Source organism: Schistocerca serialis, chromosome 1, assembly GCF_023864345.2.
Source record: "Schistocerca serialis cubense isolate TAMUIC-IGC-003099 chromosome 1, iqSchSeri2.2, whole genome shotgun sequence".
Lineage (NCBI taxonomy): Eukaryota > Metazoa > Arthropoda > Insecta > Orthoptera > Acrididae > Schistocerca > Schistocerca serialis.
Genome location: NC_064638.1, coordinates 229,045,900 through 229,065,054, shown reverse-complemented (window position 1 = coordinate 229,065,054; position 19,155 = coordinate 229,045,900). Strand labels below are relative to the sequence as shown.

At 41.0% G+C, this 19,155-nt stretch overlaps 1 protein-coding gene across 3 annotated transcripts in view; it reads left to right on the top strand.

Annotated features, from left to right (window-relative positions):
* LOC126466399 (adipocyte plasma membrane-associated protein Hemomucin-like) overlaps window positions 1–17,353 on the top strand; it is a 115,284-nt gene extending 97,931 nt beyond the window's left edge. For all 3 annotated transcript variants that reach the window (XM_050096383.1, XM_050096384.1, XM_050096382.1), the window contains exons 7-8: window positions 13,392–13,665; window positions 16,910–17,353. In XM_050096383.1, coding sequence (XP_049952340.1) covers window positions 13,392–13,665; window positions 16,910–17,173 — 538 coding nt within the window. In that variant the 3' untranslated portion in view covers window positions 17,174–17,353. The remainder of the gene's footprint in view (window positions 1–13,391; window positions 13,666–16,909) is intronic.
* Window positions 17,354–19,155: the final 1,802 nt, after the last annotated feature.

Sequence of the window (19,155 nt, the reverse complement as noted above, 5' to 3'; positions counted from 1 at the left end):
CATGAATGGATGCAGGTGCTCAGACAGGATGCTTACGTATGTGTCAGGGGTCCCATATCACTCCAATTGCACATGCACCACACCATTACAAAGCCTTCACCAGTTTGAACAGTCCCCTGCTGACATGCAGGGTCCATGGATTCATGAGGTTATCATCATTGTATTGTGTATTAAACAGGGGACCTAGAAACGATAGAGAGCCTTCGTCTCGCTGTAGCCCTCAGTGGTTCAAAACCCAAATCAGGCCACAGCAGTGCACCCACTCCACCGCCACCCCACACCAACACCAGGGTTATTGTGTGGTTCGGCCCCCTTCAGACCCCTCCCCCCCACCCTCCCCCTGGAGACGTCTCATACCAGACGAGTGTAACCCCAAATGTTTGTGTGGCAGAGTAATTACGGTGTACACGTATGTGGAGACAGTGTTAGCACAGCAGTTGCTGACATAGTGTAACTGAGGTGGAATAAGGAGAACTAGCCTGCATTCGCTGAGGTAGATGGAAAACTACCTTAAAAACCATCCACAGGCTGGCGGGCACACTGGACCTTGACACTAATCCGCCGAGCGGATTTGTGCCGGGGACCAGCATGCCCTCCCGCTTGGGAAGCAGCGCATTAGACTGCACAGCTAGCTGGATGGGCTAGGTTATCAGCATACCCCTAAACGTCCATCTCCTCGATACAATTTGAAATGAGACTCGTCTGACCAGGCAACATGTTTCCGGTCATCAACAGTCCAATGTCAGTGTTGATGGCCCAGGCAAGGCGTAATGCTTAATGTTGTGCAGTCATCAAGGGTACATGAGTGGGCCTTCGACTCCGAAAGCCCATATCGATGATGTTTCATTGAATGGTTTACACGCTGAAACTTGTTGATGGCCCAGCATTGAAATCTGCAGCAATTTGTGGAAGTGTTGCACTTTTGTCATATTGAACGATTCTCTTCAGTCATCGTTGTTCCCGTTCTTGCATAATGTTTTTCTGGCCACAGCAATGTTGGGGATTTGATGTTTTACCAGATTCCTGATATTCACAGTACACTCATGAAATGGTGGTATGGGAAAAATCCCAACTTTATCACTGCCTTGGAGATGCTGTGTCCCATTGCTCATGCACCGACTATAACACCACGTTCAAACTCACGTAAATCTTGACAACCTGTCATTGTAATAGCAGTAACTGATGTAATAACTGCGCCAGACACTTCTTGTCTTATATAGGCTTTGCCGACCACAGCGCCATATTCTGCCTGTGTACATGTCTCTGTATTTCAATACCCATACCTGCACTTCAGCGTAGCTTGGTGGTGTACCATGTTATATCCGCCCCCTCTCTCAACCCAGTACCCATGCCCACCTCTAAATCCTCTTTCCACCCCAACTCCTCCCATTCCCCCTCAACTTCCTCTCCACTCCTGCCCCCCCCCCCCTCCCCTCCCCCTACAGCCCCACATTTTGAAACCGGAACTTTTATTTATGGAGAACCAGTACTTACTTCTCAAACTGACACACAAAATTACCTAAAATAATACAAAGACAATAGAAATTGTGCCCGTATAACCAACAGTTTGATCCAGTTCACTTTTCAACATGACAAAACACATATTTTTACTTATCATAACATTGTTACATAATTACTGGTTATAATAAGAGAAGGGGATGGAAACTGTCTCAAATTATTACATTACTTCACTGAAATTTGATTACTACCTCCGTAAAACCTGAAATATAAATTCTCACAAAATTCCCAAATTATCAATTACCATTTGATCTTGTCAGAATATTCATATTAATTTCGAGTTGCTGTTATCAATTTAATTACCAAAAATATTCTTCTTTTATTATATCATCTTTACCTTAAGCTATCAGTTCCAACCCCCCCATGAACCATGGACCTTGCCGTTGGTGGGGAGGCTTGCGTGCCTCAGCGATACAGATAGCCGTACCGTAGGTGCAACCACAACGGAGGGGTATCTGTTGAGAGGCCAGACAAACGTGTGGTTCCTGAAGAGGGGCAGCAGCCTTTTCAGTAGTTGCAAGGGCAACAGTCTGGATGATTGACTGATCTGGCCTTGTAACAATAACCAAAACGGCCTTGCTGTGCTGGTACTGCGAACGGCTGAAAGCAAGGGGAAACTACAGCCGTAATTTTTCCCGAGGGCATGCAGCTTTACTGTATGATTACATGATGATGGCGTCCTCTTGGGTAAAATATTCCGGAGGTAAAATAGTCCCCCATTCGGATCTCCGGGCGGGGACTACTCAAGAGGATGTCGTTATCAGGAGAAAGAAAACTGGCGTTCTACGGGTCGGAGCGTGGAATGTCAGATCCCTTAATCGGGCAGGTAGGTTAGAAAATTTAAAAAGGGAAATGGATAGGTTGAAGTTAGATATAGTGGGAATTAGTGAAGTTCGGTGGCAGGAGGAACAAGACTTCTGGTCAGGTGACTACAGGGTTATAAACACAAAATCAAATAGGGGTAATGCAGGAGTAGGTTTAATAATGAATAGGAAAATAGGAATGCGGGTAAGCTACTACAAACAGCATAGTGAACGCATTATTGTGGCCAAGATAGATACGAAGCCCACACCTACTACAGTAGTACAAGTTTATATGCCAACTAGCTCTGCAGATGACGAAGAAATTGAAGAAATGTATGATGAAATAAAAGAAATTATTCAGATTGTGAAGGGAGACGAAAATTTAATAGTCATGGGTGACTGGAATTCGAGTGTAGGAAAAGGGAGAGAAGGAAACATAGTGGGTGAATATGGATTGGGGGACAGAAATGAAAGAGGAAGCCGCCTGGTAGAATTTTGCACAGAGCACAACATAACCATAACTAACACTTGGTTTAAGAATCATGAAAGAAGGTTGTATACATGGAAGAACCCTGGAGATACTAAAAGGTATCAGATAGATTATATAATGGTAAGACAGAGATTTAGGAACCAGGTTTTAAATTGTAAGACATTTCCAGGGGCAGATGTGGACTCTGACCACAATCTATTGGTTATGACCTGTAGATTAAAACTGAAGAAACTGCAAAAAGGTGGGAATTTAAGGAGATGGGACCTGGATAAACTAAAAGAACCAGAGGTTGTACAGAGATTCAGGGAGAGCATAAGGGAGCAATTGACAGGAATGGGGGAAAGAAATACAGTAGAAGAAGAATGGGTAGCTTTGAGGGATGAAGTAGTGAAGGCAGCAGAGGATCAAGTAGGTAAAAAGACGAGGGCTAGTAGAAATCCTTGGGTAACAGAAGAAATATTGAATTTAATTGATGAAAGGAGAAAATATAAAAATGCAGTAAGTGAAACAGGCAAAAAGGAATACAAACGTCTCAAAAATGAGATCGACAGGAAGTGCAAAATGGCTAAGCAGGGATGGCTAGAGGACAAATGTAAGGATGTAGAGGCCTATCTCACTAGGGGTAAGATAGATACCGCCTACAGGAAAATTAAAGAGACCTTTGGAGATAAGAGAACGACTTGTATGAATATCAAGAGCTCAGATGGAAACCCAGTTCTAAGCAAAGAAGGGAAAGCAGAAAGGTGGAAGGAGTATATAGAGGGTCTATACAAGGGCAATGTACTTGAGGACAATATTATGGAAATGGAAGAGGATGTAGATGAAGATGAAATGGGAGATATGATACTGCGTGAAGAGTTTGACAGAGCACTGAAAGACCTGAGTCGAAACAAGGCCCCCGGAGTAGACAATATTCCATTGGAACTACTGACGGCCGTGGGAGAGCCAGTCCTGACAAAACTCTACCATCTGGTGAGCAAGATGTATGAAACAGGCGAAATACCCTCAGACTTCAAGAAGAATATAATAATTCCAATCCCAAAGAAAGCAGGTGTTGACAGATGTGAAAATTACCGAACTATCAGCTTAATAAGTCACAGCTGCAAAATACTAACACGAATTCTTTACAGACGAATGGAAAAACTAGTAGAAGCCAACCTCGGGGAAGATCAGTTTGGATTCCGTAGAAACACTGGAACACGTGAGGCAATACTGAACTTACGACTTATCTTAGAAGAAAGATTAAGGAAAGGCAAACCTACGTTTCTAGCATTTGTAGACTTAGAGAAAGCTTTTGACAATGTTGACTGGAATACTCTCTTTCAAATTCTAAAGGTGGCAGGGTAAAATACAGGGAGCGAAAGGCTATTTACAATTTGTACAGAAACCAGATGGCAGTTATAAGAGTCGAGGGACATGAAAGGGAAGCAGTGGTTGGGAAGGGAGTAAGACAGGGTTGTAGCCTCTCCCCGATGTTGTTCAATCTGTATATTGAGCAAGCAGTAAAGGAAACAAAAGAAAAATTCGGAGTAGGTATTAAAATTCATGGAGAAGAAATAAAAACTTTGAGGTTCGCCGATGACATTGTAATTCTGTCAGAGACAGCAAAGGACTTGGAAGAGCAGTTGAATGGAATGGACAGTGTCTTGAAAGGAGGATATAGGATGAACATCAACAAAAGCAAAACAAGGATAATGGAATGTAGTCTAATTAAGTCGGGTGATGCTGAGGGAGTTAGATTAGGAAATGAGGCACTTAAAGTAGTAAAGGAGTTTTGCTATTTGGGGAGCAAAATAACTGATGATGGCCGAAGTAGAGAGGATATAAAATGTAGGCTGGCAATGACAAGGAAAGCGTTTCTGAAGAAGACAAATTTGTTAACATCCAGTATTGACTTAAGTGTCAGGAAGTCATTTCTGAAAGTATTCGTATGGAGTGTAGCCATGTATGGAAGTGAAACATGGACGATAAATAGTTTGGACAAGAAGAGAATAGAAGCTTTCGAAATGTGGTGCTACAGAAGAATGCTGAAGATTAGATGGGTAGATCACATAACTAATGAGGAAGTATTGAATAGGATTGGGGAGAAGAGAAGTTTGTGGCACAACTTGACCAGAAGAAGGGATCGGTTGGTAGGACATGTTCTGAGGCATCAAGGGATCACCAATTTAGTATTGGAGGGCAGCATGGAGGGTAAAAATCGTAGAGGGAGACCAAGAGATGAATACACTAAGCAGATTCAGAAAGATGTAGGTTGCAGTAGGTACTGGGAGATGAAAAAGCTTGCACAGGATAGAGTAGCATGGAGAGCTGCATCAAACCAGTCTCAGGACTGAAGACCACAACAACAACAACATCAGTTCCAAAAAATACAGTTAACAAAGTCATATATTAAAAAACAAAGATGCTGTGACTTACCAAACAAGAAAGCACTGGTAGATAGACACAATAAAAAACACACAAACACACACACAAATTTCAAGCTTTCGCAACCCACGGTTGCTTCATCAGGAAAGATGGAAAGAGAGGGAAAGACCAAAGGATGTGGGTTTTAAGGGAGAGGGTAAGGAGTCATTCCAATCCCGGGAGCAGAAAGACTTACCTTAGGGGGAAAAAGGGACAGGTATACACTCACACGCACACACACATATCCATCCGCACATATACAGACACAGGCAGACATATGTAAAGGCAAAGAGTTTGGGCAGAGATGTCAGTCGAGGCAGAAGTACAGAGGCAAAGATGTTGTTGGGTGACAAGTGATGTACGAGGGGTGGCAACTTGAAATTAGCGGAGGTTGAGGCCTGGTGGGTAACAGGAAGAGAGGATATATTGAAGGGCAAGTTCCCACCGTCTCTGGAGTTCTGATAGGTTGGTGTCACTGGGAAGTATCCAGATAGCCCGGACGGTGTAACACTGTGCCAAGATGTGCTGGCCGTGCACCAAGGGATGTTTAGCCACTGGGTGATCCTCATTACCAACAAACACTGTTTGCCTGTGTCCGTTCATGCGAATGGACAGTTTGTTGCTGGTCATTCCCACATAGAGGGCTTCACAGTGTAGGCAGGTCAGTTGGTAAATCACGTGGGTGCTTTCACACGTGGCTCTGATTTGATCGTGTACACCTTCTGGGTTACAGGACTGGAGTAGGTGGTGGTGGGAGGGTGCATGGGATAGGTTTTACACCAGGGGCGGTTACAAGGGTAGGAGCCAGAGGGTAGGGAAGGTGGTTTGGGGATTTCATAGGGATGAACCAAGAGGTTACAAAGGTTAGGTGGATGGCGGAAAGACACTCTTGCTGGATTGGGGAGGATTTAATGAAAGATGGATTTCATTTCAGGCCAGGATTTGAGGAAGTCATATCCCTGCTGGAGGGCCACATTCAAAGTCTGATCCAGTCCCGGAAAGGGCACTTTTGGGTTTCTTCTGTGGGAGGTTCTGGGTTTGAGGGGATGAGGAAATGGCTCTGGTTATTTGCTCTTGTACCAGCTCGGAAGGGTAGTTGCGGGATGCGAAAGCTGTTTTCAGGTTGTTGGTGTAATGGTTGCAACAAACTGTCCATTCGCATGAACTACACAGGCAGACAGTGTTTGTTGGTAATGAGGATGGTGGCTAAACATGCCTTGGTGCATGGCCAGCACATCTTGGCAGTGTTACACCGTCCGGGCTATCTGGATACTTCCCACTGACATCAACCTATCAGAACTCCGGAGATGGGAACTTGCCCTTCAATATATCCTCTCTTCCCGTTACCCACCAGGCCTCAACCTCCGCTAATTTCAAGTTGCCATCCCTCGTACATCACTTGTCACTCAACAACATCTTTGCCTCTGTACTTCTGCCTCGACTGACATCTCTGCCCAAACTCTTTGCCTTTATGTATGTCTGCCTGTGTCTGTATATGTGCAGGTGTGTGTGTGTGTGTCTATCTACCAGCGCTTTCTCATGTGGTAAGTCACAGCATCTTTGTTTTTTTAATATATTTTTCCCATGTGGAATGTTTCTTTCTATGATATTCATATAATTAATTAACAAAGTCAATATCATGTAAAACAAAATAAGCAGCAGTTTATATTGCACCTAGCTGTTATGTTTTCAGATCATTACTCTTTCATTTAACTTTTTCTTTTGAGTGCCGCACTTCACATAACAAATACTTAATGTGCTTCCTAACTGACAAAAAGGTCCTACTACACAAAAATGATATGTGTCTGTACATATTTTCCATGTCATATTTACTCAAGTCTCCATTTTCATCATAGAGTTTCTTTATGAACTTTGTGAGCTAGAGGAGTGCATTCACCAAAATTACCCTAACGCAAAGTCAGGCTTCTTAACCACTGGTGTCCTAACTAACATATTTTTCATTTCTTCTCATTATTGCTTCGTTATTCCATCAATGCATCATTACTACCATCTATCCTTGCTTCTTTACTTACTTCATTATTCCATTAACTAAAATATAAACTTACTTTGATCTTGATATTCAAATAAGGAATCTGCAGAATAACCTTTCTTCAGTAATAAATCCTATTATTATATGAAAACTTTACTCTCATTACACAACTGACAAAAATCACTAGCTAAAATCATAACTTCCTTTTAGGACTGAGGGCAGTGCAATTATAAACCTCGCTTGATTCTTTCACACACTTTACTGTAGCCAACTGTATCTTAACTTTAATCCATTTTACTAGTGGCTGAATGGGCTATAGCATAACACATTTGACTAAGGTTGAACATTTCCATAAGTAATTGCACTGAGCACAAAACTTTTATATGTTATCCTGAATAGTGCTAAACCATTTATTCATAATGTTCTGTCTTTCTGTACTTCTGCTGCTGCACAAATTCCTACTAACTCCACATATTAGTCGAATACATTAGATCTTTAGTGTTACATTTAAGCAGTTCCACATTTTTATATTTTGATGGCTGCTCTGATTCACATTAGCATTGCTTTGTGGTTGAAAGAAATTTATTGTTGCTGAAACAAAATCATCCTCATTACAACATTCAAAACCAAATCGTAAACAATACATCATCACACTCCGTGGCAGATTGAAACTGTGTGCCGGAGGACCAAGATTCAAACTTGGGACCTTTACGTTTCGCAGGGAAGTGCTCTGCCAATTAAGCTCTGCCAATTAAGCTACCAAATCGAGACTCACAGCCCATCCTCATGGCTTTACTTCTACCATTTCCTCATCCTCTACCTTCCACACTTCACAGAAGTTCTCCTGTGAAACTTGAGGGACAGACATTCCTGGAAGAAAGGAGCAGACACATGGCTGAGACACAGCGGGGTGTATATTTCCAGAATGAAATTTTCACTCTGCAGTGGAGTGTGCACCAGTATGAAAATCCTGGCAGATTAAAACTGTGTGCTGGACCAAGATTTGAGTTCGAGTTTTAGTCTTGGTCCACCACACAGTTTTAATCTGCCAGGAAGTTTCATAACAGTGCACACTCCTCAGCAGAGAGAAAATTATATTCTGGAAACACCTCATCAGTTTCACTAGATACCATACAATCGTAAGAAAGCTAAGGAAATCTGTAGAAATGGTGGGGCTGCAAAAAACCAACAATGATAGCACTAATGAGGCAGTCACATGGGTTGCTATCCCAGGGGCAGAAACCACTCAGAAGTCAACAAGACATAAGATGACTCCGACCACATGTACATACGATTTTTGTAGGCAGTATCTCTCCAAACAAAGCTCAGGTTAGTGATGTATTAAAAATGCCTTAGGAACCCTGGATGTTAATTTAAAATCCAGTAGACAAATAAATTGCAGTGACAAGTATATAACCTTGTAGCACCAGACTATGTAACACTTTGAAATGAGCTCCTTAAGGGGCCTTGAAGGCCCAAGAGATGTCTGCCAGTTGCCATGTCATCCTCCGCCTTGCATTGTCATGTGGATGTGGTATAGAGAGGCATATGATCAGTACACTGCTCTCCTGACAGTTTTCCATGTATTTGTGAGAACAGGGTTTAAATTATGAAACAGCTGCAGAAATAGATGTGCATAAATTTAAGTACAGTATCGATATTAAGGAACATGATTCCATTTCAGCTTCTTTGCTTGTTACAATGCGATTTTATAAGCATCTCTACGACAATGCCTCTTCATAGATCATCATTTGCACCTACAGCCATTTGTGCTTCACAGTTGAAAGCTGTCGAAAGTGCTGCCAGATGACAGGGATTTTCTTAAGCTGACTCAACATTAGACGTGGCTTAGTAGTAAAGAATAAATGTATTAAAACCTTATGGATGATGTGGTATTTTTTTACATATGTCAATGTTTATGATATTACATCTCTTGAACTGTATGTCACACAATTATAAATTTATGTAGGTACGTTCAGCAGCATATGTGGGCACTGTCAGCAAAATATGTTATGAACAGAGTTAGTAGCAAAGAAGTATGTCACACACAATGTGGCAGTTTTCGATCCATCTTAGTGTTTATGACTTCATATCTCTCAATCTGTGTGTCATCCAATGATATAATTTTGTATGTACATTCAGCAGAATGTGTGGCTACTGTATGCAAAATTTGTTGCAAACACAGTTGAAAAGAAGTAATAAATTTAAACACCATGCACAATGCAGCAGTTTTAAATGCATCTCAGTGCTTATGATGTCATATTTCCTTAACTGTGTGTGGTACCATGATATATGTTTATAGGTACATTTAGCAGCACATGTGGATACTGGGTGCAAAATTTATTGCAAATAAAGTTAGCAGCACAGAAGTAACACATATAAACACCATGCAAGACATGGCAGTTTTTCACACATGTCATTGTGTATGACCTTTGCCGCTCCCCTTCATCTATGTACACCCTTGTTCTCACTACAGGTGGATCATTCTCATTCTGGATCTGTGTGACCTATCTCTCATTTTATCCTTCTATAACCAATTCCTCTTTTCTTCCAGAAGAAGGATCTGTTAGTTCTTCTTTTACTTTTATGTGTGTCTTTTGACAATAGGACACATTTCACCTCCTGAAGGTATGTGAAGGCCAGCAGTTCTGCCTCATAAATTGATCTTGCCATTCTTGCATTATACATTGACCACTTATAAGGATTCTGTTGTCAAAAGGTTATTGCATTGACCACTAAGCTTGCTGTCGTTAATGAGTTATTCTCAGGAAAGTAATTTGTTGGAAGTCACCTACTCAGAAATGTTTGTGAACAAGAAAAGAAAGGAAACAGTTTTATAATTAGAGGTCACTTGTTTATCCCATGTTCTTCAGTCTTTTTAGTACTTTGTTTGAAATACCAACATAAAAAGAAGAGTTTCTTCTCTTTGTGACCTAATGATTTTTGAGAATAACTTTACAGCTGATTTTGCCAAACAAATGTCTGCTGGTGCAGTATGCAGTGTTTGTCTACGTACGTCTAATGGTTCTGCTTCTGGTGATCCATTCTCTCTCTCGGTTTTAGAAAAGCATGTTCTGAGACAACAAGACAAATTTGTTCTTGCTTGCAGTATCTAGAGCAATGGCCTCAAGTGTGGTTGGAGGAGTCATAGTGCAAAGAATGAATCACTCGTTCCTGCAGCCTGACCACCACCTGTGGGCACAACCGCAAGTGTCACATGCTGTTCTTTGTGACAGCAAAGCCTCATTTGTAATGATGGTCTGTGTCATTGGCCACCTGCTGTCAGTATGCACATAGCCCACATCTTTAGTGTGTGCACACTAAGAAGATTCCTTAATGCATTTGTCTGCTACCTGGGGCTGCTGGTTCTACACATCCAATGGTGTCACTGTTCTGCTGGACCTATGCTAATGTAATGGAAAATCCAGCTCTTACTTATAATACTGCAGGGGGGGGGGGGGGGGGGGGGCGTGATGGCGCAAGAGATTTGAAACCTCACCCCTTTTGTACACCCATAGTGCACTACTAAATAAACAAATAAAAATAAATATCAGGTAAATATTGCTACTTACTGTATAGAAGAAATGTTGAGATGCAGATAGGCACAACTAAAAGACATTTGTAAAAAAGCTTGTGGTCATAGTCTTCAACAGCAAAACAGAAACAGAGAAACACACATTGGCCACAGTTTGGTGGTAGCCATTCATTCTGGTGGACAGCTGATTGGTATCCATATCACTATTAAACGCTGTGCTGTGGTTGCAGCAAAGCTGGTGTATGGCATGGATAGTTTCCCAGCTGGCCCATCCTTTGATAGGGTAGGATAAACTTGTGACACGACTGGAATAAGAAGTGCTGGATGGGTGGATTGGGCAGGTATTGCACGTGGGTCTTCCACAGGGATATGATCCTTGTGGGATTGGGAGTGGCATAGGGATGGAGCAGGATGTTGCGGATGTTGGGTGGGCGCTGGAACACTACTTTAGGAGGGGTGGGAATGATCTGGGATAGGATGTCCCTCATTTCAGGGTATGATTATAGATGATCAAACCCCTGGTGGAGGATGTGGTTCATTTGTTCCAGTTTGGGATGGTACTGGGTGATGAAGAGGGCACTCCTTTGTGGCGAGTTCGTGGGGGTGGTTGAAGGACTGGGGATGCAAGGGGGAAACAGCATGGGAGATCTGGTTGCAAATCAGGCCTGGGGGATAGTGCCTTTCTGTGAAGGCCTTGGTGAAACCCTCAGCACTCTGAGCAAGGGAGTTCTTGTCACTGCAGATACACCACACCTGGGTGGCCATGCTATATGGGAGGGGGATTTTTTAGTGCAAAAGGGATGACAGATGTTAAAATGCAGGTACGCTTGGTGGTTTTCATGTGGACAGTTGTGCAGTTGGAGCCAATCACCAGAGAGGAGGAGGTCAACGTCTAGGCACATGGAACACTGTGTAGAGGAGGTCCAGGTGAAGCAGCAGATGATGATGATGATGATGATGTTTGGTTTGTGGGACACTCAACTGCACAGTCATCAGCACCCATACACATTCTCAATCTGTACACCGTCCAATCTAGCCACATTCATCAATGATGATGGAATGGTGATGACAACACAAATACCCAGTCCCCAGGCAGAGAAAAATCCCCAACGCAGCCGGGAATCAAACCCAGGACCCCATGATCCAGAAGTAGCAAGGCTTGACATAGACCACAAGCCCCAGACCAGGTGAAACGGATGGGAGGGAAGGTGTTGGGGTTCTGAAGGAATCAAGATAGGATGTCTTGGCTCTGAGTCCAGATCATGAAGATATCATCAGTGGACATGTACCAGGCCAAAGGTTTGGCATTTTGGGGGCCTAGGAAGGTCTCCAGTAGATAGCTCATAAACAGGATGGCATATGAGGATACCATGTGGTGCCAATGGCAGTGCTGCAGATTTGTTTATATACCTTCCTTTGCCACCTCTTGGCACAAGGATCATATCTCTGTGGAAGACCCAGGTGCAAGACCTGCCCATTCTACTCATCCAACACTTCCTATTACAGTCCTGTCACAGTTTTATTGTACCCCATCAGGGATCAGGCTAGAAACCAGCTATGTCATTTACCAACTCTGCTGCAACCACTGCACAGCTTATTATACTGGTATGACTACCAATCAGCTGTCCATCAGGATGACGGCCACTGCCAAACTGTGGCCAAGAGCAAAGTAGACCATCCTGTGGTACAACATGCAGCTGAGCATAACGTGCTTGTTTACTGGTTGCTTCACTACCAAAGTCACTTGGATTTCTCACACACCACCCAGTTTTCTGAACTGTGCTGATGGGAGTTATCCTTACAACACATCCTCTTCTCCCATAATTATCCTGGCCTCAACCTACAATTACATACTGTCCTCACACCCTCCACCCAACAGTTTCCACCCCTTCTGTCATATCATCTCCTCCCCATTCTCGTCTCCTAGCCTTTCTGTTTGCTGCCCTCTGTTAACGCACCCACCCATCTTTCTTCACCCCTCTCCTTTTAGCTCCTTTCTTTCCCCATTTCCCTGCCTCACAACCTCCTGACACTGCACCTGTTGGCATTCTAGTCCCTGTACACTCTGCCTCCTTCCCCCCACCCTGCCCCCACCAGTGCACTACTATCCCTTCCCCTTAACCTTCCCTGGTCCCTCCAGATTGTTGCTGCCATCCACAGATAGCTGGCTGCCATTCACAGATAGCTGCATCCTGGCCTGAGCTGCTGGAATTGGGGTTCATGAGTGTACGAGGTGTGCTTGTTTGTGCATACAGATGGTGTGTGTTTCTGTGTTTCTCTTTTGCTGATGAAAGTAGTGGCTGAAAGCTTTGTGTAAATGTCTTTTAGTTGTGCCTGTCTGCAATTTCCTGTATCTCCTTTATGGTAAGTAGCAGACTATGTGGAGTTTTCATTGTTTAAATATCAGGTAAACAGCCCAAGGAACAGAGAACCTAAAAGGTATTTTTTGTGTGATAATAAAAAACACCATAATGATGGCACAGAAAGAATTGTGAGGTGTTACCAGATGCAATATAGAAGGCTTGCTACACTCGATTAATATTGATTTTTTCCTATTCTGTTCTACATGCAGGCATGAAATGTTGATTATATACTTTTTTCCTTCTTTTTTAGGTGCTACTGTGTGCTAATTTTTTCCTTCTTTTTCAGATACTATCTTAAAGGTGCAAAGAAAGGGTCAAATGATATATTTGTGGATAAATTACCGGGTTTTCCTGACAACTTGAGCCATGATGGTAAAGGAAGCTACTTTGTTGCACTAGCATTTCTAGCAGATAAAGATCATCCAGCATTTAACCACATCATTAGTGAATATCCTGTCCTAAGAAAATTTCTTGCCAGGTTGCTGGCTTTGCTGGAGATGCCATTTCAGTTCATTGAACGTTTTTATCCTAACTATTACGTCAAGAGAGCCACTCACTGGGTATGTTTTTTATAGCTGTACACTCTTTATGTAAGCATTTTGTATTAACTATTTGAAGATCAACAGCCCTTTCATTCAGTGGTAGTGTACAAATTCTGTCATGGTGAAAAACTTTCAGAAATATGGCCCAAATTAAGGTTCACATTAACAGACACATGCAGCTGTTCAAAATTAATAACAGAAATTTATGGATGGAAAATTACGTAAAACAGGGGACAGACAACCACTTACATATAGAGGACTGGTGCATGGCACAAAGAAACATGTAATAGAAAACAATTAACACTAGTTTTTGAGCTCTTTCTTTTTTTCTGTTGAGAGTAAACACATTCACACAAACAACCACACAGACAGCCAAACGTACACACTTGTGCTAGCTAGGTAGAGCTCGAAAGCTAGTGTCATCTGTTTTCTATTATGTGTTCCTGTGCAAAACGCATGTGTCCTCTATACATAAATGGTTGCATTTCCCTTGTTTCATGTAATTAATAATTAAGTATCATCAATCAGTAATAAATTTTGTTCTGCTTAATCAGGCTCAATTTAGCATAATAAAATGAACAAAAATACTGCTTCTTTTTTCTCAGGTATATTGAGTAATAGCTGCTTATATACTGCTACTACTTGCTTATTGTTTGTATAGTTACATTTTGAAAGAGAACTGTGTACAGGGTGAGCCAAGTCACATTTTCACAAACGTATCTAAAGAATGTGCTAAACTGAGATGTAAGGTAGCCAGAATGTGTGACTTTGGTGTAAACACCACTAATGAGAAATTCTCTGACTACTGGGTATGATGCTGTAAAATGGCCTGCCAGGTCCTTCAATTTGACTCATCTTGATTTATTTTCCTGTGGAAGCACTCTTAAAGATGCAGTTTGCCATGAAGTCCCACCTACACCAGGTAATATGGACAAATTGCTGCATCATGTGCTGCTGACGCTGATATTATCTCCTCTGCTCCTCTATCTCTGAGTGAAATGCTTGGTTTGTTGACTTATTTACTCTATATGATGACAATTTCAAGTTTCAAAATTGTCCTCAACAGGTATTTTATGGAATCTCCCAAATCCTTAAAGAAGCATTCGAGCTAGTTTGGGGAAACACAGTTCCGATAATCTCTTCAGTGGTGGTCCTTTATTATCCCTCACACCTCGTTCAGCATTTACTTGTCTAATGCATGTTGTACAAATTCCCAGTCAAAAAGTAATGCCTCCTATTTCTGTTTCTTTTTCTTCCCCCTTAACTTTCCATGCCCATGGCACAGTTTTGAATTTTTTCTTCTTTGGTGAGTTTCTGTGACGTCATTCCGTTGACTGCCTCTCTGATTCTGATTTTTAAAAAATGAACCCATGTTTTATCTCTGGTCAAATTGTTTCCAGAAACTCCTCTTCCTTCAAATAGAAGTCCTGCAAGAGTTGGGAGTCAATTGTTTTTCTTGCCTCTTTTTATTTTGGTTGGTTAACATTCTTGGTATGCAAGTTGCACAAACCTTTGAGTATCCCAGTTGTCGAAGAATCATCATAACATTGCCCTTATTGAGGGAGTTAATGCAACACAAGTCATCTGAGTCACACAGTCGTCTCCACAAATGATGTCATTGACCCACTGAATGTTGCTTGGAGTGACTGCAGTAACCAGCCTGCCATTTCGCATTTCATCAGCCAAAGGTGTTTGCCCTTCAGCTCCATTACAGTGATGAACCCACCATCTGACAGAGCTGATATCCACTGTTGCATCAATGTACAAATTTTTCAAACTTTCATGAATGTGAATGAGCGTTTCATCTTCTGTATTCAAGAATTCTATCAAAGAATACTATCTGATATGAACATTATGCATTGAGGTGTGAATCAGAGTTGAATGATAGAAACTCTTGCTTACACCTGATCATAACTTTTGTGATTGGACTGAAGAGAAAGAAACCAACAGTGAACCTTTATGAACTGAAAACATCTTATCTTGACATACAAAATACATTTGTGTAGTTCATGAATCTCAGCAAGCCTACTGGAAGGGCTTAAGTTCAAAGGTTGGTGTATGCTGATGGACGATTTTTGATATTCTAGGGATGGTTTAATCTTCTTTTGTTGATTTTTGAGGTACCTGAAGTCAAATGGGAACATTGAGGTGCTAAAAAACCAAATTTTTCTTCTGCTATTTTCTCAACACCTTAGTGAGGACTGTAACATTATCTACCAAGTTGAAACTGTAGCAGCATGGTATGAGGAAAATTCTGCAGCAATCACACATCTGGACTGGCCTGAGTGTCTCAAGATTTGAAACCAATGGAAAATCTCAGGATTTCCTTCGACAGTCTCTAAATGTTGGAGACAGTACCACACCATCTACCATGTTCAAGAGTTGTCTGTGACAGGAATAATTTGACATTGATGATGTCTAGTACCTTGTGTGGTCCATACTGTAGTGAATCACCATTGCTACCAATACACGTGGAAGTGTTAAATACTATTTAGTCAGAGGTCACTAATGTTTGCCACAAAATCTCATAGTATGTGTCTACTACATTGTTTTACATAAAAAGTACCATCCTGGAATTTATGTATACTATCTTGTTGGTGGACACAATTTGCCTGTATTTAGTTGCCACAGTCTTCAATTTTTTTGCATGAGATTCGATCCCCCTATATCCTCTCAGGTGGTAACATGGTAAAAAAAGTGCATCATCATCATCATCATCATCAGTATATTGCTAGAAGAGTGTTAATGCTGCTGCTCTATGTTTAACTTCGTATTCTATATTTAGTTGCTTGTTTTCTAGGCATCCTGTGGAAATATAAACAATTGATGAGAGTTTCACATAAGTTAAGAGAACTTAGTGGCCATGATGTTTGACTTACAGTCTCTTTGCCAGAGTTAATTCACAGCTTTTAAAAATCAGACTTTGGGACACATTTGCACTTGCAAGGAGATGGTGGTGGGATATTCTTTCTTTCGTACCAGTGCTGAAAAATAAGTACTGTCTTAGTGTTGTTCTACAAAAAGACTACAAACATGTAGATCTCTTGCTACTCTTGTGTGTTCATGTTGCTCTAACAACAGTGTTAAATCTGAAGCCACAAGGAATTACTTAAAATGCATCTATAGTGCATGCATTTTGGTGTAATTAAGTTGTATTTGACATAAATGTCATTTAAAAAGATGTAGTTTGTTTCATTGAAATAACAACTTTTCAAATGGTCAGTTAAAGATGATTAATTTATTAATAAAAATTATTTTTCAGATTGGACATTTTGAATCTGTACGATTTATGGAACCAAAACGGTTTACCTTATTGAGACTAGGTAAGGATGGAAAAGTATTAGAGAGCATGCATTGCTTGGATGGTACTCTCTCAGGAATCAGTGATGTTGTTGAGTTTGAAGACGCCCTCTATTTTGGATCCCCATACAATACATATATAGGAAGAATTAAATTGGAGAAACAACCCAGAATTTCCATACGGATCAAGACAAATAAGGAGCCAACAGCAGAAATGAAATATTAGTGGAATGTAAAGACTGAATGTTAATTAAGATTTTTTTAAACTTTGTTATTTTATTTTTGACTGTTTTATCTTTTGGATATATTCTGTTGCATTTTAGTAATGTCATTTTATATAACATGTTCAGATCTTATTTATCTATATACCTTGCAGTGTGTAGAATAAAGTCACTATTAAAAATAATCACCTGTGGTGTGGTGTGAAAGTGGAATTTGTTTCTTGAATGACTGGAAGTCTGTTTTTATTTGTTCTCAGTGCTATCATTAAATTATTATGCAGTACTACAATATTTTGGGATGGAAAATACTTGTACTACTGACAGCCACATATAAAAATATTCATGAAATATCCTTATTTTTGGTACTATTAGTTCTTTCTTAGGGGAAGAGAGAGGGATAGGTTGGGGAAGGTACGAAAGGAAGGGCATGTCACTCAGACCCCAGATGATAGGGGCTCACCTGTTGTGAGGACAAACGGAGGGAAAGATGAAGGGGGCGGGGGGCTATTGGCAGTACTAATATTCCACCTCATGAAGGTAAGTAATGACTCATAATTTTATTGTTTTCTCAAGTGGATTTTCCTTTTGGTACAGTGTTAAAACCTGTTACTCAGACATACACTGAGCTTAATGTGTGCCTAAATGAGACTAATTCTCCCATCAATACTGTGAGGGAGTAATGTTCTAAGTTTGAATTACTTAACACACGTTTTGAAGTTTTTAAATTACATCCTGTAATATGACACTCTCCAATAAGTATTAAGAGACAAATGACAATGTTGTACTAATATATCTGAGGAATGTGTGGAGTGCACAAAAATTACTATTCTTTGGAGTTATTGAAAAATTAGAATGTAATGGTTACTCTGAGTTATGTTTTCTGGCTATTTGGAGAGTAGTTAAACTGGTTTTTATCAGTATATCAATTATAAGTGCTACATGAAAAGAATTTTATCTGTTCCCCTCTCAAACTACTGCCAAAAATTGTAACTGTCTATGGAGAATTCCCGCATATTTACATGAAACGGGAATTAGTGTGTTACAAATTACTGAGTGTGAAATTGAGGCAGTGTGAAAAAGATTGTTATATCTTTCACTGTGCATGCCATATTTCTTTTAAAGCTGACCTCCAGTATTAGTGGTAATTGCAAATAAAGGCAGAATGTGTGATAAATTCCCATAGTTAAATAAGTTTGATTTCCCATCTGCTGTTTCCTGTGTGAAAAGCTCTTCTTGAAAGTACTCTCTTCTGATCCAACATCAGCCAGCTTGTGAAAAACCATATCCTTTGCTAGGGCTTCAATTACTCTTATTGTGCTATGGGATGAGGTATTATCTCGCCTTCATCACACAAAATAATGATCTGCTGTCCATCAAACAATGCAGTACACCAATATCTTTTCCCATTTCTGTGTCATCTCTGTCCCAGCATTGCATCTCACATGTCATTCATCTGTGGACAACCCAGGTGCAAGCCCTGTCCCCTACATCCACCCACAATTTCCTGTATACCAGACAGAAGGCCACATTTAAAGTCAGCTATTAAATATATCTGTAATGTAGCAACTTTGGTGTGTTACAAGAGTATGTCAAATATAAATAGTCAATGCCAACTGTTGCTAACTGCAAACTTGACATTGAAGTGGCTCAACATGTTACACACAACACCAATGACCTCAACAGTTGCTTCTGTACAAGCGCTCTTTGAGCTCTCGATCCACCTCTCTCCCTCAGTACTAAGTTCCTTTGAATTACACAGGTAGAAACTGTCTGTGCAGCATATAAATCATTCCTGCAATCCCCCTATTCTGAAACTCCGCTAACACCGTTTTCATTCAGCCTATAGTGTAATCACAGCTCTCTCTCTCTCTCTCTCTCTCTCTCTCTCTCTCTCTCTCAAGCACCATATATCATGTACATATCAACTATTCATGAATAATTTCAGATGGACAATTTATGTTTGAAGTGAGAACATGTTTTAAGAGCA